The 24810-nt window shown below is 37.2% G+C and overlaps 1 protein-coding gene across 1 annotated transcript; it reads right to left on the bottom strand.

The window, feature by feature from the left end:
* Positions 1 to 652: 652 nt before the first annotated feature.
* strn4 (striatin, calmodulin binding protein 4) lies at positions 653 to 24764 on the bottom strand. Its single transcript, XM_058744613.1, has 18 exons — positions 24248 to 24764; positions 16518 to 16621; positions 15782 to 15858; positions 15561 to 15639; positions 15274 to 15459; positions 13990 to 14164; positions 13750 to 13906; positions 13290 to 13391; positions 12193 to 12311; positions 11775 to 11950; positions 11516 to 11563; positions 10030 to 10151; positions 9711 to 9878; positions 9491 to 9631; positions 8594 to 8692; positions 4604 to 4690; positions 4269 to 4449; positions 653 to 3480 (listed from the first exon to the last, which is right to left on the bottom strand). The coding sequence occupies exons 1-17, from the start codon at positions 24533 to 24535 to the stop codon at positions 4280 to 4282; spliced, it is 2298 nt and encodes a 765-aa protein (XP_058600596.1). The 5' UTR covers positions 24536 to 24764; the 3' UTR covers positions 653 to 3480; positions 4269 to 4279.
* Between the last annotated feature and the right edge of the window lie 46 nt (positions 24765 to 24810).

Genomic DNA, 24810 nt, shown 5'->3' with positions numbered 1-24810 from the left:
ACACGTCAAATTTAGCATATAGGCATTTTAATATTTAAATGTGGGTGCTGTTGTTATATATATATATATATATAAATCAGACTTATAAATTGTCAGTTGGTTAGCAGCGTAGTTTCAATAAACGGTCATTCTGAACTGCGTTCTGACTTACAATACTTTATCTGGATATAAAGAGAGATAGACAGACAGACAGACAGGGATAGATACACTGTAAAAAGTGATAAGTTGACTTAACTTAAAATTTAGGAAACCCGTTGCCTTAAAACTATTAAGTAAATAATAATTTAAAAAAGTTAAGTGAACTTGACAATTCACTTAACTTTTTTAAATTATCATTTACTTAAAAAATTGAAGGCAACAGGTTTCCTCAATTTTTTTAAGTTAAGTCAACTTATCACTTTTTACAGTGTAGATAGATATAGAGAGAAAGGCAGACAGACAGATATCAATAAGTGGTCATTCTGAACTGCGTTTTGACTTAAAATACTAACAGTATGTTTACATAATTTAATACTTTATCTGAATATAAAGACAGACAGACAGACAGGAAATGTGCCCAGCATTAGTTAATTTAACATTCTGTATACCCAAAGGGACTTTCAGAGACAGCAGAGTTCAGACCAGACAAGGATGAAATGTCTGTACAAAACCATGTTTTTATTTAGTTGTTTTTGGATTTTTTTTTTTTTTAATGACATACAACACAAGACCTGCAGAGTAAATAAAAAAAAAAAAAAAAAAAAAAAAAAGAAAGACAAAAATCAACAGGATAAGGAAAATATGTATTTCAATACAAGCTAGAAAGCTGTTCAAAAATATGTATAATAAAACAAAATAAATAAAAGGCTGGTCTTTTTTTTATCCCTTGTAGTTAGAGGATATAGTTTGAATACAGCTTAATATGATGTACAAAATATCACACAGTGATAAATTGCTTTTAAAAAATAAAAACACTTAACAAAAAGTCCTTTTACCTTGGCTGTGGACTGAAACTTTTTTTTTTTTCTTAAATTTCCATACAATTTTCAGTTGTTTAGGCTTTTACACAATCACAAGCAAGTCTTAAGCCTAGCAAAAAAGGTACTACTGTCGTCTTACACCTTATTACTAGTAATCATAATAATATGTCTAGTAAAGAAAAGCAAATAAGTGAGAAAATGGGAAAGTTACATTTTGCATTGGCAGCTTTTCAAACATATAAACATTTTCCTTTTCTTTCAATTTTTGCTTTTTTTTTTTTTTACACAGATTTGTCCTCTCAGTAAGGAATGTGTTTTGTCGTTGTAATTTCAAGACTCGTATTGCATTGAGGGGTGCGGAAACAGAGGTGTACAAAAGAGACAGCAGGACTCGTCTAAACACCCATGCAATCGGCAGTCTTTGGAAGAGAACGTAATGATGCAGCAATACATGGATGAACCGAACCGTTCGTGTGGTCCTACACGTGTAGTGTAGCATAAAGCTAACTGTTAGTGTGCAGTGCGAAGTTACTAGATAAACAGGTAAAGCAGCAAAGGATTATGGATTCCACTGAACGAAAGTCTGTGGTTATGTGACATTCACTGACTGGGCGAATAGCCCAAAATGAATCGGTGGTCTCAACATTGGACAAGTGACATGAGACATAACCTTGTCCATTAAAAAAAAAAAAAAAAGTTCACTCCAAGAGGTTTTCCTTGCCAAAAATCACACCCCCAAGTAGGACACCTTGTTTTCCGAGTTGGATGGATGGAGGAAGTCTGGTTGAGAACTGACTTGGCTCCATTATGCAAGAGCGCTCTTTATGGCCCATCAGTCTTTTTGTCGCTTCTGGGCACTCGTCTATGACCACGGAAAACCAGTAAAGGATAAAAATAATCCCCACAAAACGGAAACTGGCTAACACAAGATGTGACCTTTGATCTCCAGACCTCAAGACCAGGCTCCCTCCGATTCAGGTCTGATTCTTCATCTCACCTTGGTTCCCCCCCCATTAAGTTTCAGAGTTGCATCTTGGATTCCTTGCTTTGCAAATAAGAAGCAAGGTGCCCCACTTTTATTTTCACGTAAAGAGAAGCTCTTTTCGATTTACTCTGAAACACCTCGCATTGACTAACAGCATTGTCTAAGTTTCACCACTGGGCTTTGACCTCTTGGTAAGTCGACTGAAAACTGGGCAGCACTAGTTTCTCATTACTTAAAATGCCATTTCAAGCTTTGCTTCGTTCTCCACTTTTCAGGAAAAAGGACTTGGGTCGAGATCACAGATGTCTAAAAACTCAGAAATCGACAATACAGCTGTAACACTGGAACTTGTAGTTGGTTTCAAATTTTTTTTATTGGCGACAATCCCCAACCAAAGAACCTCCAGCGTGGATATAGTGTTTATCGTCTTAAAAATACCCTGACAAAACCTTAAAAGCCACTTCGGCACACCAGAAGTACTTTGAAATTCCCGACACACTTGCTGTATTTCTGAAATGCCAAAGAACCGTACGTGATGACTCTGAGGAATGGCAGGCATCAACCGAGATTTGATACTTTACGACCCTTGTCGTGAACAGGTCCCTGATTCAGAGGAGATCTTAGCACCAAGGTTGTGAAACAAGTGTGCTATGTACAGCGCATCCTGCTTATATACAGAAATCAGTTACGCATCCAACTGCAGATCTTCTCAGAGAGTCTTCCGACCGATACCGAACACTACAATAAATACACTACTCAACAGTCACCTGACTATTACGGATAACGCCACCTGATTGGATATGAATGAAGACGGTGATTGCAAATTGCTTGTGCTAGCACCGTCACAAACGCACACACGCAGATACACGTGTTTGGTTTTAGTTCAAAGTGTACTCGTCATACGAATGAAATGTGTTGAACTGATTATGAAAGGCTGAAATACTAAGGCTCTTAGCTGTGAGGCTAAAGGTAAAGCTGTGTTGCACTTGCAGCTAAAACGCAACCCAAAAAAAAAAAAAAAAACTCATCTAAAGCAGTCTTTGGAATGAAATGCATCGATTGCCTCACGTTACCAGGCAACAGTTACGCGAGGACATTAATTCACAGATTAGCACTAATGCAATTTACATTGAGAAAATGTGCAGGCTTGGGTAATGTCTTGTTTACCAAGAGCCTTCAAATCCTCAACCTAAACAGAGCATGAAATTAAAATCCAGGGTGTGTTGTTGTGTTAAGGTGTGTTTGTGTGGGTCAATCCGTCAACAGATTGGACATCCCTCGCAACACACTGTGCAGGTTATTAGTAGTGTCGTCTAAAACTGAAATCAGGACATGAGCAGCAAACTCAGTATTAAAAGCAGTAGAGTTTGTATCACATAAGAAATGATGGGTTATTGGGTCGTGTGCCTTTAACACAGGCAGTGATGTGTAGAACGTTGTTCCCCTCGTTTAGTGAGCGAGTGTTTGTGTGTGTGTGTGTGTGTGCGCGGATATTCGGCGTTTCACTCTTTTGGCCCAGTAGTGAGGGTGGATCCCCTGAGAAGAGAAAAAAGCAAAAGTTAGCTCAAGGCAGAAGACATCACGTGTGAAAATACATCCACACGCACAACTATGACTACTAACGACGTGCTGCAAGCGATTTTAGCCTTTTTGCTGACTTGCACCAAACATTAAGAACTAAACTAGACCATAAGGACAACTTTTTCACTGCTGAATCTCCAGTGACATGGAAAAAGTTGATACTGTGTGTTGAATACTGAATCTGAAGTGATAGAGAGATCGTGTAAAGTAAAATAACAGCAAGAAAATGCTGAGTTGTCCTCATGGCTGCAGACAAAAACATACATGACTAACAGCGTAGTCCGATTCACAAACAGGTAACTATTTTGGGCCATTCTTTTAATTAAAGGGGACATAAAATGCCTTGTGATAAATGTGTTTCATTCTCTATTTGCTTAAAGGGATATAGTTCAAACAAAAATGAAAATTCTGCACAAAAAGTATTCTCGTAGCTTCATAAAATTACATTTGAACCGCTGATGTCACATGGACTATTTTAAAGATGTCCTTACAACCTTTCTGGGCCTTGAACGTGTTGGTTGCTTTGCTGTCTATGCAGGGTCAGAAAGCTCTCAGATTTCATCAAAAATATCTTAATTTGTTTTCTGAAGATGAACTATGATCTTATGGGTTTGGAACATCATGGTGAGTAATTCATGACAGAATTTTCATTTTGGGTGAACTATCCCTTTAAATGGACCAAATCGCATACAGCACCCTTTTAACTCTTAATCCAGTTTTAATGTGTTTGAATATGCATTTACCAGTGAGAAAATCAAACAAAGATCTTGGCGAGCGCGTCGGCCCCTGCGCTGGCGATGAAAGGCTGCGAGGGGTGGAAGGCCACGTCATGAATGGCCTCATCGTGTTTTTTCCTGTGTGCTGTGATCTCCTGCACACACGTGCGATTGTCCAGCATCCACAAGCGCACAGAGCAGTCATGACCTGAGAAAAACAGAAATCCCATAATACTGCTGCAGAGATTTTCACATTTCCGTGAGAATGTGGTCTGTTGACGTGGATGTGCTCAGAAGGCTTCAGTTGGCGTGTTGTTTTGCTTGCTGATGTCACACACTGGTGTTCGTGTGTATTTACTTACTGCCAGAGATGAGGTAAGTGCCTTTAGGGTCTGTGGCAAGACAGGTTACAGCATCCAGGTGAGCCACCATGGAATGAATCACTTTCCCTTTGGCCAAAGCGAGAGGGAGGAGGAAAGATCAGGTCATGTGGGATATTTTTGATACACAACATTGTTCTAAATGGTCCGATATTCCGATGTTCTGGCTCAACCAATAGGATAATAAGGTTGTGTTAAGTTTGTGTTCCTAAATTCATCCTTTTAAAAGCAAGATTTCTAAAAACTGGGATTCATGAGGGAACTGCAAAACTAATAAGTAAATCACTAAAAAGTTAAATTAAAATATGCAAGTCTTTTTAAAATAAAAACAAAAATGATTTGAAAACAAAAATATTTGGTTTAACCGACAGCAGAGCAGCATGAACATGCAAATCTGTTTTTAAATTATTAAAATATTAACATTATTTTAGGATTTGGCTAACAAACATTTTGCAAATCCCTGCTTTAAAGTATTTCTGCTATAGAAAAATATCAGCTCCTATAAAACTCCAGATTGTGGTCATTTACCGCCCCCCTTGCCAAATTCTAGCCACCTTCCTAGAGGAGCTGGACGGGCTGCTGTCCTCTTTCGTGGAGGAAGGCACTCCGCTCTTAGTCTTTGGCGATTATGCTACAGACTTCCATTCACTCCTAGCTTCATTTGATCTCAATCGCCTTACCACTACTAGCACGCACAAATCAGGCAACCAACTTGATTTAATTTACACACAATTGTACTGCAGATAACATTCTGGTACAACCACTACATATCTCTGACCATTTCTTCAGTACATTTACATTACATTTTGCTACCCGTGTGCCACCAACCCCCCTACCGGTTACTTTTAGACGAAACCTACGCTCTCTTTCTCCCCCCTATCTTTCCTCTGTAGTATCCTCCTCTCTTCCCTCACCTACCCATTTCTCATCTCTGGATGTGAAAGCAGCTACTGACACTTTATGCTCTACCTTAACCTCTTGTCTAGACGACATTTGTCCTCTATCCTCTAGGCCAGCACGGGCTGCCCCTTCTAACCCTTGGTTATCCGATGTTCTTCGTGAGCGTCGGACTAAACTCAGAGCGGCAGAGAGAAAATGGCGCAAATCAAACGATCCCTCGGACCTGAGTAGGTATCAGTCTTCGCTCTCATCTTTCTCTGCTGAAGTCCACACTGCCAAATCCTCACATTTCCACAACAAGATCAACAGCGCTCCAGACATGCATAATCTCTTCAGAGCATTTAATTCTCTTCTCTGTCCCCCTCCACCACCTCCCACCACCTCTATTCCAGCTAATGACTTTGTCACTTTTTTCACAGACAAATCTAGATCGATCAGTAGTCAGTTCTCACCTCCACACACACACACACACACACACACACAGGACTCCCAACCAACCACATCCACTGCTAAAACTCCCATCTTCTCCTTCTGTCCCCTCACCGAGGCGGAAGTATCCAAACTTCTCCTCTCCAACCATCCTACAACATGTCCTCTTGACCTAACATCATCACATACACACACATCATCAACACATCCCTCCTCACAGGCATCTTCCCCACTGCGTTCAAGCAGGCTCGGGTAACCCCACTACTCAACCTACATTACCTACATTAAACACTTCTCTGATAGAAAACTACAGACCTGTCTCTCTCCTTCCATTCATAGCGAAAACACTCAAACGAGTTGTCTTCAACCAGGTCTCATTGTTTCTTTCACAGAACAACAAGCTGGACGCTAAACAGTCAGGTTTCAGGAGGGGCCATTCAACTGAGACTGCGCTTCTCTCTGTCACTGAAGCCCTGAGAATTGCAAAAGCCGATTCCAAATCATCAGTCCTCATTCTGCTGGATCTATCTGCTGCTTTTGACACTGTCAATCATCAGATACTCCTGTCCACCCTCTCATCACTGGGCATCACTGGCATTCCACTTCGCTGGTTTGAATCCTATCTCACTGGTAGGTCTTTCAGGGTGGCCTGGGGAGGGGAGGTATCCAAAGCACATCAACTGGTCACTGGGGTTCCTCAGGGATCTGTTCTTGGACCCCTCCTCTTCTCCACATACACTACATCACTGGGTCCCATCATACAGGCACATGGCTTCTCCTACCATTGCTACGCTGATGACACACAGCTCTATCACTCTTTTCAACCAGATGATCCAACTGTAACTGCACGGATCTCAGGCTGTCTGGCGGACATCTCGGCATGAATAAAAGAACATCACCTACAGCTCAACCTGGCAAAGACTGAGCTTCTTGTCCTCCCTGCCACTCCAATTCTACAGCATGACTTCACCATCCAGTTAGGTTCATCAACAATTACCCCAACAACTTCGGTCAGGAATCTTGGTGTAATCTTTGATGACCAGCTGACTTTCAAAGAGCACATTGCAAAGACTGCTCGATCTTGCAGGTTTGCACTACACAACATCAGAAAGATCAGGCCCTTTCTGACGGAGCATGCTGCACAACTCCTTGTCCAGGCCCTTGTCATTTCTAGGCTGGACTACTGCAATGCTCTTCTGGCTGGATTTCCATCAAACACAATCAAACCTCTACAAATGATTCAGAATGCAGCGGCACGACTGGTCTTCAACGAGCCCAAAAGTGCCCATGTTACACCTCTCTTTATCTGCTTGCACTGGCTACCAGTCGCAGCTCGCATCAAGTTCAAGTCACTGATGCTTGCATATAGAACAGCCACAGGCTCAGCACCCGCCGACTTGCACTCACTATTACGAATCTACATCCCCTCCAGAAGTCTGAGATCCGCTAGTGAGCGATGCTGCGTGGTACCATCACAAAGAGGCTCTAAATCACTCTCCAGAACATTCTCGTTCACCGTTCCTGGCTGGTGGAATGATCTTCCCACCCCTATCCGGAGTGCTGGATCCCTGTCAATCTTCAAGCAACAACTGAAAACTCATCTCTTTCGACACTACTTGAGTTCATCCTAAACTTAAAAAATAAAATAAACACTCTCTTTCTCTTTATTTATTCCTTCCCTTGCTAGCTTGTACTTATTTGAACAATGCCTGAGACTTGGTGTTGCACTTAGTCTGTATGATTGCCTCTTCAGGATGAATTGCTTTATGTATTCCCCAATTGTAAGTCGCTTTGGATAAAAGCGTCTGCAAAATGACAATGTAAAAAGGCTTCAAAAAAATCTAGATAAACCTCACTAGATGGGTATCACTTTACAATAAGGTTCATTAGTTAACATGAACTAAGATTGAACAATACTTCTACAGCATTTATTAATCTTAGTTAATGTTAATTTCAGCATTTACTAATGCATTATTAAAATCACAAGTTGTGCTTGTTAATATTAGTTAATGCACTGTCAACTAACATGTACTAACAATGAACGACTATTTTTATTAACTTAACATTAACAAAGATGAATAAATACTGTAATAAATGTATTGATCATTGTTCGTTCATATTAGTTAATACATTAACTAATGTTAACAAATGACACCTTACTGTAAAGTGTTACCACTAGATGACTAGTTAACCATCGTGACTCATCCTCAAATTACACAATTTACCTTTAAGACAAATTCCATTATGAACACATACCCGGAAAAAAAGATCAATAAAAACGTCCTACTGTGCCTGGAAACAAAGCCACAGGTAATGCACCACTGGGTTCACGTTCCAGATGTCTTTTTATTTTTCGCTGGCTAATCTTTCCCACCAAGAATGTTATTTGCTTCTCTTCAAGCGCTCTTGCTATATAAACGGGTGAGTAAAGGTTGGTGTCTGGCACTGATTCGATTGAGGTCTTTTTATACCAGAGGTTCTTTTTTAACTGCCTTGAGAGGTCTATTGTGACTGCACGGTAGGAGAGTCAAATGCTTTGCTGGTGTATTTACAGTTCCCACGGCACACAGCTGGAAAATACACTGTTATTACGGGCCTCAAAATTGCTACAAGCTCTCCACACACACACACAGACACACACACCTGTCTTATTGTCCAGGAAGCGGATGGTGCGGTTCTCGTGGGCTGTAATGGAAATTGGTTGGATGGGATGGCTGACCACGCGGTTAATCAGCTCGCTGCCTACAGGGGGGGTTGAGAAAAACAAAATATTTTATTATTGTACAACAGACTTCAAGTCGAGATGAAATAGCATTCATAAACCATTTTACTTTTGTAACGTGATGTGTGGAACTATTATTTTCAACGTATGTCAAGAACGGGTCATCCACTTTGATATACTTTTGAATAATGCAATATTATATAATTTTTTTTATTTATTTTTATTAATACATGAATTAAAAAGTTTATATATTGAAAAAAATCTATTTTAATTGATATGTATAATTTAAAAAATTCATTTTACATTTTCACAAAATTTAATGGTAACATTAAACAGAATCGAGCTAACATGAAAAAATAAAGAGTTTTATTTTTTATTAAAAAGTTAACTAAAAAAATAATAAATACTATAACAAACGTGTCAATCATTGTTACAGTCAGTTAAATGAATGGAACCTTATGATTCCTTATGAATTAATTGACTCTAGAAATTATACTTATATCATAAGAATAAGACCATGAGAATAAGCAATGACACATTTTTTAAATTGTATTAATTTTATACGACTTTTCCCAAAATGGCAGAGTAATAAAGTACTAAAATAATCATTTTATTGTATAGTTTTGAGATTATTTAATTTATTTAAAGCAATTTTCACACCTTTTTAATATTTTATTAATTAACATGACTTTTTGCCCAAAATGGCAGACTAATAAAGTACTTAATCATTTTATTTAATAGTTTTAAATAAATAAATAAAATTGTTTGTCGGTGAGCATAATTTGTAAATGTTTATTCCTATATGAACCGGCGCTTACCATCCTTAGCCTGGTTCTCCAGGACCATGATGCTTTGCTCTGTGTTGAGGTCATAAAGCAGAGTCTCACCCCCATCGAAGGACACAACAACCTGGGACGGGTCAGAGTTTACAAAGGCAACCGAGGTGGGAGTGCCATGTTCTGAAAGACAGACAGGCAATGAGTGAGAGGGACAAACAGAAAAGACAAACAATCCGAACGCACAAGGTCTTCTCCTCACCCTTCTCCTTGTTGAAAACAGACACACAAGGTGAGGAATTATGGGGGTCCCAGATCCGCACAGTCCCATCTGCAGAGCAGGAGGCCAAACGCTTCAGGCTGGAGGAGTAGGCCAAACCCCACACCGCATCCTCATGGCCCGACAACACGCTGCTCTCCACGCCTGGATCTGAACACATTTATACACAACATTTATGACTAATTCTGTCCAATGTGTTGCCCAAATTCATTTATAGTCAGCACCCTCTAAAGGACTGCAATAAATAGTGTTAACCACTGTCTTTGAGTCACATTGCAAATGCAGTATTAGGTAGACTTGCCATAGTTGTCATAAGGATCCACATTAAGGTCTGGAATCTTCCAGCCGCGCACGGTGCCATCTAGACCACCACTGAAGCACGATTCTCCTTCCTCCCCCATAGCCAGAGAAAGAACGGCACCACTGAAACACACACAAAACATATTAAAAGACCACAACAAAAACACTACAGTGGTACTGGTAGTACACTCAAACTTTGATATACATTGTGGTGCTGACTGATTTCAGTATTAATATGGAAATCACTCAAATATTGTCACTCTCTGTTTCTTTAGATTTGCAGCTCAAGAAAAAAATTATTACTTTCAATTTTGAATACAGCTGTCTTAAATATTTTTTTATCTTTTGCAAGATGTTTTATGAATAAAAAGTAAAAAAAAAAAAACATTTATTTGAAACATTCTAAATGTCTTTACTGGCACTTTTGACCAATTTAATGTATTATTTTATATAAATGTATTAAATTTCTTAAAAAAAACAAAAAAAAAAAAAACAGAAAAACACACACACACAACGTATACATATATATATATATATATAAAACTGAGCCTAAACCTTTGAATGGCAGTGTCCATTTATAATTAATAATCATTCAATATTAACTAAATAAAAAAAAAAATATGAAAAGGAGAGTATTTCAACTGTTTGTACTGTTTTTGTTTTAATAGAGTATGTATGTATTATTTTACTATATTAGTTTCACTTACAGATGGACAGATTTTAACTAATGCAGATATTTAACTAATTTGTCTAAATAAATTTAAAAATTACACTAAAACACTAACACTAAACTCATGCTACAAGTAAATGTTGGCATTAAACATTACAATGTACAGTTTGAAAAATGGATGTTTTGGAATTTGCCAAAGATTACATTTAAAAGTTCAATTATTAGATTATTCAATTACTTTTTTTCAATTATTTTGTCAATTATTTGTTACTTTTTATCTCACAATTCTGACTTTTTCCTTGCAACGACGAGTTTATATCCCACAATTATGACTTCATAACTCACAATTTACAGTTTAGATCTTGTAAATCTGAGTTTATATTTTTTACTTTTATTCTCAGAATTGCGAGGGGGGGGGGAAAAAGTCTAAATTGTGAGAAAAAGTCAAAATTACTTTAATTCTTTTATTCCATGGCTTCCATAAAGATAATCTAAATTAAGCATTAAATCAAAGATAAAGCAAAAGTCATTTAAACATAAATATAGGGAAAATGAGCATGCACAATTCAATTTACAAATGAAAAAAAAAAAAATCTACACTCTTAGATATTAACCACTGGTACCAGTATAATGTGCATCTCTAGCTTCAGTTCATTTTTCAGTTCAGCTGCTACTTGGGAAGCCCACTAGGTTTTATAACACAGCTTTAGCCTCATAATTTAGCCTTGAGCACTTGGCAGAGTACGTTAGCCACAGGTCATGCCATTTCATTTTTAGTGAGCAGATCTCAGTCTAATTACAAACCTGTCCCACTCACCTGTGTGCTCTGAATGTATAAATGGGCTCAACGTCCAGCGCTGCATTTCTGTGTAAGCAAAAAAGAGAGGATTCCACGTTAGACAGTGCTAAGAATCTTTTATGGATCGATATTTCTAAATAAACTTCCAGAGACACCTACACTAACACAATTATAGTGACATTCTTAGCATAAGAGGGAAGCAAAAGATGGATATTCTCAGCCTTGTTTGTGTGCCTTGCTTTGGAGAAAACATGCAGGGTTAGGATGTGCTTCTTACTTTTTGGAGTGCATTGCCTTGTTGAGGTTCCACAATTTGAGCGTTCCGTCCTCAGAGGCTGACAGCAGCACGGCCTGGCTGGGGTGAAAGGTCAATGCTCGGATGGCGTCGAAGTGGCTTCGTAGCGTGAAGCGAGGGTTCCACGTTTTTTTGAACTCTTCTCGACTGTCCTGCAACTGATCATATCAAAGGTTACTATTCCTGGTGAAAGAACATTTTAGTATACATTTAACAAAGGTATTTTTGACAGAAATAATATCATTTATAATAGTGAGAAGTGAATCTAATGTTTTCAGTCACTTTAATTGCGTATTGTATATACGCCATTCTATACACTGCAGAAATAATCGTGACATCTCTAATGCTTAAAATTCACATTTGTTTGAGGAAGAAAGATTTATTAACTTATAACACTAACGTCAATGGTGAGGTCATTGTCGTTGGCAACAGTGAGGTCAGCCAGCTCTCCGAGGTTCATATCCCCTCCTCCAACCGCATCCAGAATGAAGACATCAGATGAGAAACCAAGAGCTCCCCCTTGAGTTCAGACAGATACACAACAATTCACAGAACGAACATGGAAAATTCAGCAGACATTCTAGTTTCACAAGGATAAAAACATATAGTTGTTTATAAGAAACATTAAGAATATCGCTGTGATTAAAAAGCATTTTTAATTTGCCAATTAATTTTCAAAGGATTGTGCAAGTATAATGTTGTCTCTAGATAAACACGCACTTCAATTTTATTAGAAAAAAAAGTGACCGAGTTATAAAATGTAAATAGTTAACAACATAATTTCTTGTTTAGGTTTTTTGAACTGTCTATTTCAATAAATATATACAAAAACCAATTGTGTAAAATGTAGTTCTCACTATGATTTCACATTTTGCGGTTAAACAAAAATGTAAATATTAAAGTTTATCAATAATCACTGTTATTCTAAAATTATCATAAAAAATGTCAGATTGCATATAATATAATATGATATGGAAACATGTCCACATTTTATTTAACTTAATGCATTAAACATTTTTAATCTATTGGTTGAATACTGTTTCAAAGAAAGAAAAAGAAAAAAATTGAGAAATGGAGAAAGAGAAAAAAATAGAAAGTTGAGAAACATGCATTACTGAACTTCTTGCTTTTTGCATCAGACATTATGGATATTTAAACAAAAGAAATAATAATTTACATAAATAGGGCTTATAGTGATAAATGAAATAAAAAATTAAATGAGTCAATGTCACTGAGATTGTACGTAATATAAAATATACAATGTGGAAAAATTGCTCTATATCTAACCATATTTTTATTTAACGTAATGCATTAAATATTTTTAATCTTCTTGCCAAAAAGAGTAATGGTTGAATAATGAAAAAAAAATAATAATAATAAAAAAAAAAAATAAGTCTTTCAATCTTTTTCAAAGCAAATATCTGAATATTAAGCTTTTTTACGGTCAGAAGTGATCAGTTTGGGATCAGACCGTGCTTTCAGAGATTCTGATCTTACCCTCTCCGGAGCGCGTCTGGCCCGGGATAGAAGGAGGTGGAGCGGGTTTGGGGGGGAAATCTGACATAATACCTTGCATCTTGTTCCGGCGGTTCTCTGAACCTGGGCAGAGGAAGTGAGAGAAGTAAACAAACCATCAGGCAGAGCAGAAAAAACTAAATCCACCGCTGCCAGTCACTCATCCTGTGGTACGATGACAAATTCGGAAGAGGTGAAGAGAATATCAGGGAAACAAACAAGCGTGCAGTGACGTGAGGACAGAACGGAGCTCCCGTCAACAGACTTTATCAACAGGAAGTTACAAACAAAAGCAAATTTAAAGAAAACAATGAGTGGTCACAGCATGACAATAAAGGGAAGGGAAACCCTCACATCCACTGTCAAAAATACATGCAGGGACGGCGAGTCGTCTAGTAGTGCTTCTCATGACCACGAATGTTGAACATATGGGCCTCCATACCTAATTCACGGCCATCTCCAGATATGCGAGCTTCTCCAGCCCCTTCGCCTTCCTCTCCTGAGCCCAAGAAATCAAACTCGCCCAGAGCATCCTCAGAATCATCTTCGTCGTCGTCATCCTCAGGGTCAAGATCTGTGGTCATGGGTTCTCCACCCATCTGCATGAGCACAATGCAACACACTGTTAGCAACAAAACAGGATCTGTGCGTGCAGACCTTATCTGCATGTAAACACTCTGACCTTGCTCCTGGACTTCTTGTTTTTGCGTCCGTCAATGCAGTCTGTAGTCATGCCCTGGAAGTCCTCCTCTTCGTCACTGTCATCCTCATCATCGTCCTCACAGCCACGAAGGAAAGGAATTTTATCCAGGACAGAGCTGCCCATTCGTTCTTTAGAGCTCTCTTTTCCAGCACGCCTGCAGGAGAGAGATTTCTTCATGATTACCACAACTGCAAAAACAATAGTTTCAAAAATGCCCTGGCAAACACTTATGATATTAGAAGACCCCTCTCAACTCTCTTGTGGATTATTGCTTGTCTAAACTGATAGGAACAGCAATAGGATAAAGTACACAATGTTAAATTAAGAGTTAAATTTATTATGAATAATTATAGGAATAAACAATCCCTCCACCAAGAAACACACTGCATTATCCTAACAAATCACTGTGTGCAGTTTCCAAGCAACACATGTCAAAGTGCAGTCAAAGGTGTGTTTATAGCAGCCTTCCGCCATGGGAAATCTGCTGAGTAAAATAAAACTAGCTTAAGCATAACAAAATAAATAAATAAATAAATAAAAAGCAACAAAAAAAAAAACACTGCAACAGAAAAAAGAAAACAAAACAAAAAATGGAGCATTACAATAAACAAGAATTAAACAAAAAACAAAAAACTAAAATAAAATAACTAAAATAAAAAACAATAGACCAAAAACATTAAAAAAAAAAATCATCAAATAAAAAACAAAAAGAATAAAAACAAAAATACTAAATAGAATAAACACAAAAGAGGAATAAAAAACAAAACAACAGATGAAAACAAATCAAAAAGAATTAAAAAAAAACACTAAATAGAACAAAACAAAAGGAACAAAAAAATACAATACATCAAAAACAAATAAAGAATCAAACAAAACAAAAATAAAAAAAATAAACCAAATAGATCAAAACAAAAACAAAGTTGTTTCAGTCTGTTTTTATATCTTACGTATTACACAAATCAACAAATAAATGGATGCTAGTTTTTGTTTTTTCTCCAAAAGAGGAAAAGAACCAAAGTGGTAAAACTAGCATGGTTTTGTAGGAAACTGGTTGTCTGGGACAACTGTAAATTATTTATAATATTTCATCACAAAATGTGTGATTGTGATTTCAGAGCAAAATAAAATAAGAGAATTTATTTTATTTTATTTATTTTTTATTTGATTAAGATTTCTAAAGATGACTTCATCTGCACACAAACACTTACTGGACCTTATTTTGCTGACTTAATACTAAGATGTCAAAATGTGTGTTGCTCTAACCGTTTGATCTGCTCTTCTATCTGGCGCACTAGTAGTGACTCTCCTCCACCACGAGGTTCTGGTTCTGCAGGCGGTTCGCTCGGAGGAGGCCCATTCGCCTCTGGGCTGTTGCGACCCAGAAGGGAACGAACGCGTTTGGAGCGCATGTCCAAGATGGTGTCGGAATATCCCACCTCCTCCAGGTACCTGCTCATGTACATAAAAAAATAAATAAAAAGACATGCACAGGGTCAGCACAATATTTTGATCAATAAATCTGAGAATGAATACAAACAAAATACACGGACTTGCGCAATAACTGACGGCCCTCCTTCCAAGGCATCTGATTGGTTGGTTCCGAATCTGAATCTGCAGGCCCATTGGGTACTGTGAGAAACATAATGTCACTGAGCACAAAGAAAACATATAACCAACAGCATACAGTATTTGTTCTGGGCATGATAGATATGTTTTGGTAAATTTGAATCACATCACATGTCATAAGTCATAAGTCTTTTTGTGTTGTTACTTGGTTCAGCTTCTGTCTCTGGTTTCTTCTCTCCAGGGTTCTGGTCAGTGCCACTTTTCAGCTTCTGATGTTTGGCCCTGGGATCAAAATGACAAGATAAGTGATTAACAAACATACAAACGCGTGGAAACATACTCAGATGTCACAATAAAACAGAAAATCAAAGCAGCATAAAATAAAAAAGGAACACAATATAAAGCAAAAAAATGGAACAGAAAAAACCAACAAACGAAAAACCCTAAACAAATGCACAATAGAACGTAAAAAGAAATAAAATAAAAATATAACAAAGAGCAAAACAAAAATGCAAAAACCCAAAAATAAATAAATAAAACAGACAACAAAAACACAGATCAAAACAAAACCATAAAAACCGCAAAAAGAACCAAACAAATAACAAACACAAAACAAAAAAAGAACAGCAAAAAAAAAAAAATAAGAACAAAGGAAAAAAAAAAAGTAACAACAAAAAGATCAAAGCAGAAAAATAACAATAAAATGGAAAAGTAAAAAAAAACAAACAAAAAAAAAAAACAGCGAACAAAGCAGAAAAATAAAATATGACAAAAGTAACAAAGCAAAAAGCAGAAATTCATCCAATTAAAATTTAAAGTCGGAACTGTTTCAATCCATTCTCTTTTGTCTTTCATTTTTGTAATGTTCCATTTTATTTTTACTGAACTGTGGTTTCACATAATACGGCGAGCTGAAGAAGCTCATCTGTGTGTCGGCTCACCTCTCCTGTTTCAGAGCGTACTCCAGCATCTTGATTCGCCGCACCAGATCCTGCTTCATGTTCTCCTGACCTTTCCTCTCACCCTGCAGAAACGCCACCTGAGCCTGAGACAGACAGACACAGAGGGAAAGAGACACAGATAAATATGGTAAGGATTCAAATGAGATACATCTGAGAGAAAATGAAAGGTTATATATTCTGAAGCTCCGCAATGACATTCTGAGGGCAACAGTTAACTAAAGGCCTGCAATTCCACAAGCTTTATTTTAGACTGCTGCTGACCGAGCGCCGACCAGAGTCATGAAAGGCAAATATGTTGATGTAAAATAGGCTATAAAGTGAGAGAAACCACAAACCATTCATTTCCCATTTTGTCATGGTTTAAAAGAAAGTGAAAACAGAGATAAAATAAATATCAATGAGTCTCAATCGCCCTCTAGAGTCCACCATAAATATCACAATCAAAAATGACAATTTACAAATATTATTAATTATGCCAAATTATTAATTCAGCTCTATTCAGGCCAGGGAATTAACCTTTTAGTTTTGTTTTTTATTTTATTATTATTTTTTTTTTTTAATGGAGCATGCTTCTATGGCTTTGACCAATACAATTATTGATTATTAATCATATTTGCACACATCACTACAACAGAACATGCTGTTTTATGGCCGAGTGAATCTATGCTTTCAGGTAAATCAAAAATACTGATTAGTACTGGTCAGCACAAAGGTTTGCACAGTCATATTCTTGTTTTCACTTCTCCCTGGCACAGAAATCAGTCTCACACCCCCACACCATCGGTGTATCTCACACAACAGAACTGTATAGGCCTTGTACTCTACATAAAACATGTAAAATCATCTAATAATAATAATAATAATAATATCAATAACTATGAATAAAATATAATAGCTATTATTAATATTGTTAAAATCATACTGTTAATGTAAATCTATAAATGTGAGTTTATTTTAAAATACTATATATATTATCTAATTTACTATTATGAACACCAACAGTACTACTATAATACATAAACTACCATTACTATTATTTATAACAATAAATTAATAAATATATGTAAAAATAGTTATATTGTTGTCGTTACTGAAAAAACTTATGAATAGATAATTCCACCACTACCCTTAATAACAATAATAATAATAAAACTATCATTATTTTCAAAAACAAAATTAATCTATAAATATGAATTCTCATTAATACAATAAAAATAGCCATTTTGTTATTTTTATTACTATTACCAAGTTAATGTAAAATATTATAACATTTTATAACAAATAGAATTTTAAAACAAATATAAGTTGAATATCCGTTTACTTAAATAATCTGAATCTGTTGATTTAAAAATGCACTAATATATGATTATCTCCATTACTATTAAAACAATAATAAATAAACTATCATCATTATTATTTACAATATAAATAATAATTTCTATATAACAATATTAATTTATATTGTGCATTATATTTTAATTAAGACTGCTATGTTTTCATTTTAAAAAATAAAAGAGAGAGAGAGAGAGAGAGAGAGAGAGAGAGAGAGAGAGAGAGAGAGAGAGAGAGAGAGAGAAATCCTAGAATAAGATTTTAAAATCATGGAGGTTTTTTAAACCCAAAACAGCGACAATTCCAGCTATATATGCGTTTTTCTTTTTTTCATCTTTATGTAGCCTACTAGGCCATGTCTAGCCGTAGATAACATTCGTTCAAAATCACTCCCTGTCTCCAGGGCTGACTTGGAGGAAAAGTAAAGCATGACAAGTTGGCACAGGTCCTCATGGAGACCGGCTCGACTGCGGTTGCCATGGTGTGGGCAGGAAACCTGTTATGGCAGGTCTTTGGAGCACTTTGACATTTTCACAAAGGCAAGTAATTGCCCATGTTTTCGGCCTTTGAAACCGGGATACTTGTCTCACAAATATTGAGAATCTGGCATCATTGTCAATCTGGGAAATAGACTGCTTGAGGAAATACACTTGCAGTCTACCTATCAAAATATAGTTTTGGCACTAACAAAAGAGGAAAAATCATAAATTCGATGGTTTAAGCAGCAACAGTGTAATACTTCTACTCGAACAAGACACTTCTAGCTACACAAGCTCAGTATTGTGTTGCTGTTCTGCAAAAAAAGCACAATATTTCTGCTCATTGGAGGTTTAGGAAGTGGCCGGTAGAACCACACTGACACATTTATATGGCAGACCATTCCTCTCGTGACTTCCTGTGGGTGGGAACAGGTCAAGGGCACATGCAAACTCTCTCTCCACATTAGCACCCCTTTGAGACTCACTCCAACAACTAGAGCAGCAGACGTTTTCTGGGACGAGACTTTTTAAGAGTATATGAACCCGCTGAACTCTTTCTTATGAAAATGACTAAGTGTTTTTATACCACTTCTGCTCAGTTAGATGGGAAGGAGAACCTTTGACTTTCAGCCTTCGGTGAAGCTTAAATGCAAAAAAGGTTGTATTGACAATACCATGTTATATTGACAATAAGGGAGTCGACAGAGGTGAAGCTACCTGTTGTTTGATAAATGTGTCTCTTGTGTAAAGAATCACATCACAAATGATATTTCACTGAAGATCAGCATACTACATGCAAGAATTGTAATAATGACGAACATATTGCTTGATAATTATTTATAGACTACACACAAAGCTAATTATAAAATGGATAGTTAGTGGTGATGGTGTCAAGTTTGTCCTCAAATAGAAGCTGAAACATTACATCCCCTGAAAGGTTATACTCTTTTAAAAGATCTCAAACCTCTTTCAGTGATCATAAAAATCAAGGGTTTTTTTGTTTTTTTAATCTCTTTCCATATTCACACAGTTTTGACCTATTTGATATGACTACAAAATATTAATATATATTCTGTGTGTGTGTGTGTGTGTGTGTGTATTTATGATTATGAGAAACATTGTAATAATGTTATTATATTTAAAAAAATAAAAATAAATAACAGACATTACATTTTTAAATATAAAAATGTTTAGTAAAACTGCAAAATTACTATAATACTCTCTTTTTTCATTTTCAGCCATTAAGCTAGACAATATTTTTGGCTTTCCTTTAATTTGAATGAACGTTTGCTGAAAATGTTCTCATACTCAGGCCATCCAAGATATAGACGAGTTTATTTCTTCATTGGAACAGATTTTGAGAAATTTAGCATCATTTGCTAACCAATGGATCCTCTGCAGTGAATGGGTGCCGTCAGAATGAGAGCCCAAACAGCTGATAAAAACATCACAATAACTCACAATTAACCCACACCACTCCAGTCCATTGGTTAATGTTGTTGTTTATAAGAAACAAATCCATCAAGGTGTTTAAAACCATTGTTTCTGGCCAAAATACCATAATCCATAACCCATTTAATCCCACCGGTCACAATAGTGACCGTAAAAAAAGTTCTCATTTACAAATGTTTTAGTGCACTTCCTGCAAATATGGAAAAAATAAAGGGTCTCAGTTAAATATGCGCAGTTTCACATGATTAGTGCAAATTGTCACATGACCAGAGCAGTTTATTTCTTGTTTGCACCTTGAGAAGACGATAACTGCATCAAAGCTCCAAAACGAAAGGCTAGTAAAGTGTGTTAAAGAAATGACAAAGCTTTTTGGTACACATTATCTTTAAGGTGTCTAGTATTAATATATGAATTCACATATATTCAGTTTTGTTGAGTGCGGTCATAGAGCGAGTAAACATGCTGATGGTCACAATAGTGTTACTAATGACACATCATTTGGATATTTTCATGTCTGGGAAAAATTTGGGATTGAATGGGATAATAACTCCAAGCCCTGTTGTCCTCTCACATCAAAACCCACCAACATATTTGTTTAGAACCGTTTTCTTGTAAAATGTGATTGATTTGTGCATCGCTCTCCCCTGATTCAGACAAGAAATAGCTAAATTATGAACATCACTCAGCTTTTAGCCAAAAGCATCAATTTGAAGTTGAAATGTCTTGATGGATTTATTTCTAACTAACATGCAGCTTTTCACTTCACAAGATGTTAACTGATGAACTGGAGTGGTGTGGATTGTGATGTTTTTATCAGCTGTTTGGGCTCTCATTCTGACGGCACCCATTCACTGCAGAGGATTTATTAGTGAGCAAGTGACGTAATGCCACATTTCTTGAAACCTGTTCTAACAAAAAAAAGATAAAAAATACCTCATCTACATCTTGGATGGCCTAAGCGCGAGTACATTTTTAGCAAATTTTCATTTTTGGGTACATTATAGGGCTCAAATGCGATTGTCATGCACATCTTGTCAGTAAAGCCGGTTCTGTGATTAGTAGTAAATCACCAACACCTGCTTTCAGATGGAGCAGCATTTACTACACAGAGCCGTAGTTCTCTGACAAGCTACACAAAAAAAATTCACAGACGATATAATCATTTGCGATAATGACAGCTGTTTGCGTAACTTCTCAGTGAACTACGGCTCTGTGTAGTAAATGCTGCTCCATCTGAAAGCAGGTGTTGGAGATTTACTACTAATCACAGAACCGGCTTTACTGACAAGATGTGAAAGATCTGAAAACACGTGAAAATACCACATTTAATATGTTTTTACTCCAAACTCATTTCGTAATGTCAGCCAAGTATTTGAAATAAATCCTTCTGTGAGATGATGTGGCTTCTAATAATAAGAACTCAGATAAATCATATACTACCGTAGTCGTGTGTTTATTAGTCAATGAAATGAATCAATGAAAGCGTTTAAATCTTCTGTTTATTCAGCAACCGCTATAGGGTGTTCCTGGGTTTCTTCTGCGGGGCGTATTTAGAGCTTCCGCGCGAGAGCGCTCTCTGGCCTTCAGAAGGAGACTTACTACTGATCACAGAACCGCGCTTCACTGAAAGATACGCATGACAATTGCAGCTTCTGCCTAATCGCGATTTCGATTTCACTTCGATTTATCGTGCAGCCTTAATTAGACTATTCCTTTAATTTTAACTATTTTGTTATGCAGTTCTGTCATTATTAGTATTATAATTATTTTAAATATTATTACTTTCATTACTGGGTTTCATTTTTAGTTTTTATGCATTTACAGTAAAAACTTGCATTTTACTTAATTTATAAATGTTATAGTTTTAGTTAACCATAACCCTGCCTCAAAGGTCATACCTGAACAATCATGTCATGCCTGCCACAAAGGACACCCAATGCCACAGGTGTCCCACATAAAACCATCAGGGAATGTGACGCCCCACGGCAGGAGAAACCAAGGAGGAGTTGAGCTACTCTCACACTACAACTGTCCCTTACCACCCTTTTATAGGCCACGTCAAAAACAATGTGTGTGCGTGTGACATGGAAAACATAGCAGTTGGTCCCTGAAGCCTGTGTACATTTCCATGGGCATGTCCAGAAGAGGCCTGGCAGAAGAACACACATCCATGAGAGCCACTGGGCCTATCCTTTTATAGAGCACACTGGCAACTCCTTATGTAATCTACTACAGGCACTGTTTGAATGGGGTCACTTAATTGCAAAGCTTTTCTCAGGCCAAGATCTACTGCAAACTGGGCCAGTGGAGTCCAGACTCAGAAAAGACGGTTTAAGCAAATTTTATTGGGGGCAAATCCCTAATCCTTGGATTAAACAGTTTTTCTCCGCTCTCTAATACGTTCTTGATGTGAGTGCAAGCTTTCCTAATAGACTTTATGTATCCAGGAGCTATACATCTTTCAGATGCTATAATACGATGCAAGTAATAGCACTAAATGATGAAATTGTGCTAGACACACAGATCAGCTCTCTTGGGACTGAAAAAAAACAAAAAAAACCTTGCTTTATTTCTCCAGCGGGACTGCATTACGTCATGCCTTGGACAAAAGCTTCACAATTTACAAAAGAAGTAGCAGTCAATGGGTCACATGACATCACAAAGTCAATTATTAGAACATTTATTTGAATGTAAATTTCTATTTTACATCACTGCTTCTGAACTGCATCGATTCTATTATCTTGCACTTAATGCCACGGTCGAGAAAGATGCAAGGCAATAACAGAAAACTTAAATGGTATGATGGACAGGATATTAGCATACAAAAAAATGTAGAAATAAAGAAATAAATATATAACCTAAAAATTATCTGTAAAAAATATTTTCTAATGACTCTTATAAAACCGATTTTTTGGAGAATCAAGAATCAAACGTACAAGCCTACAATGTGCACCATCTGTGTAGTCCAATTCCCAAACAAACGAATTGAAGAAACTACTCCGTATCAAACTAAAATATCTTGGCCAGTGTAGTCTGATTTCGGAATGAATGACTCTTGTCAGACGATTATTTTTGGTAAATTAAGAAACACACACACAAGCTTACAAATTGCACAACCAACGTAGACCAATTCCTCAACAAGTTACTAGTATGAACCGATTCTTTTAGCGAATCAAACTAACTTGATGAGGAATGACTTGTTTGGTTTAGTGAATCAAAATCATCCAGTTATAAACATTTACCAGTCCATCAAGACGTTTACTCAATTTACCTGACTCACTTACTAAACCTCAATTTATTCCATTCATCATCTTGGTTCAATACAAATGAACCAATACACCTTATTTTTTAGTTAATCTAACTTGTAAAGCAGCCAATCAATTTCAATTCATGCACAAATGACTCTTATGAGCCATTTTTAGTCAATCAAAAACATGACTCCACCAGTGTAATTCGTTCGTGTGTGGGATGACTCTTACAAGCCAGTTCTCTAATAATAAAGAATCAAAACAGACACCTTTTGTTTCAGTTCCTGAATTAACTCACTTTCCGAACTGCCAGTTAAAAGGATAGTTCTCCCAAAAATAAAAATATTATCATCATTTACTCACCCTCAAGTTGTTTTAAACCTGTATGAGCTTATCTTACCGTTGAACACAAAAGAAGGCTGCGAGAAACCAAACAGTTTCTAGTCTCCACTGATTTCCATAGAAGTCAATTTGGCAACTGTTTGGTTACCCACAATCTTCAAAATATCTTCTTTTGTGTTCAACAGAAAGAGAAACTCATACAGGTTTTTCATTTTTTGGTGAATTATACCTTTAATAGTTTAGTCATGACCTACTCGAAATTATGCAAAAACTTACTGTTTTATGTTGTGCATAAAACACGTGAGATTTCAATCACTGTGGACTAGTTCATATGACAACGTGTAGTTAAAAATACGCAATATGAGTTGTGTTTAAATCAAATGTGTCACCAAATTCGTTTATTATTGCTATATAGTTACGACCAATTCATGTACAGCATTTATCTGCTTTTGAAATCTGATCTCATCATTAGCAACGGACTGCTGACAGCAGTAAATACAATATGAATTGTGTATTTGATTTCTCCATTTGTTTTTCTCCTCAAAAAAATACTAAGAGAACCGCTACGGAACTAGAATCGTTCAGATGAATCAGATCCAGAATCGATTCTCATCCTAAACCGAGTACGTTATGGATATTCAACAAAAGGATCATTTTTCACAGTTACATTGCTACCGTTTCAATGAAAAGCATCAGATGAATACTTAAACCCGATGTAATCCCCAAACTACATCTAATCAACAATAACAGCAGGCGATCGTGACTTCTTCCTGCGTCTTATCTGTAAATGTGCTCTTCCTCAAGGATTCCGTCTGGAAGAGACCAAAACATGCGATTAAAGAAACCCCGTTTTTACCCTCAGCTCGTCTCGTTCGGCCTCCCAGCGGTATTTTTCGGCTTGAAAGCGGCTCCACTCATACTGGATGAAATGTAAGATGCCGGGCAGCGAGAGGCCCGCGTCCCCGTCCTGCGGATCTCGCGGCTGGGAGGATCCAGCCATCGCCCCGGTTGCCGCGGCGGCGGCGGCTGCGGTGGGAGCGGGACCGAGCATAGCCTTCGGCCCGTTCGGATTGCGCCCCGCTCCGCTTCCTGCGGGGCTCTGGTTTGTTCCTCCCGCCACCCCACCGGATCTTTCCGCCTCCATCAGAGCGTTCGCGCTGTCGCCGGAGCCAGGAGGTGGAAAAACAGAAGAATAAGCCACCCCGTTGCTAGAAGTCTCCACCGAAGCCCTCTCCCGTTTTCCTGCCCGATACAGATAGGCGAGTACTCACACACACACACACAGGGAAGTGCCAAATAGTGATCCACTCCAACTACGGAATAGCTACAAACGCTATCCGCTCATAACTGCTCCCTATCGGTCATAAAGCTGGCTTCCGCAAGGGGGCGTTTGGCGGTTCCATAAACCTGATCCTCCAT

Source organism: Onychostoma macrolepis, chromosome 15 (genome assembly GCF_012432095.1).
Source record: "Onychostoma macrolepis isolate SWU-2019 chromosome 15, ASM1243209v1, whole genome shotgun sequence".
Classification (NCBI taxonomy): Eukaryota; Metazoa; Chordata; class Actinopteri; order Cypriniformes; family Cyprinidae; genus Onychostoma; species Onychostoma macrolepis.
Note: the sequence above shows the minus strand (reverse complement) of the source record. Positions and strands in the feature narration are given on the sequence as shown.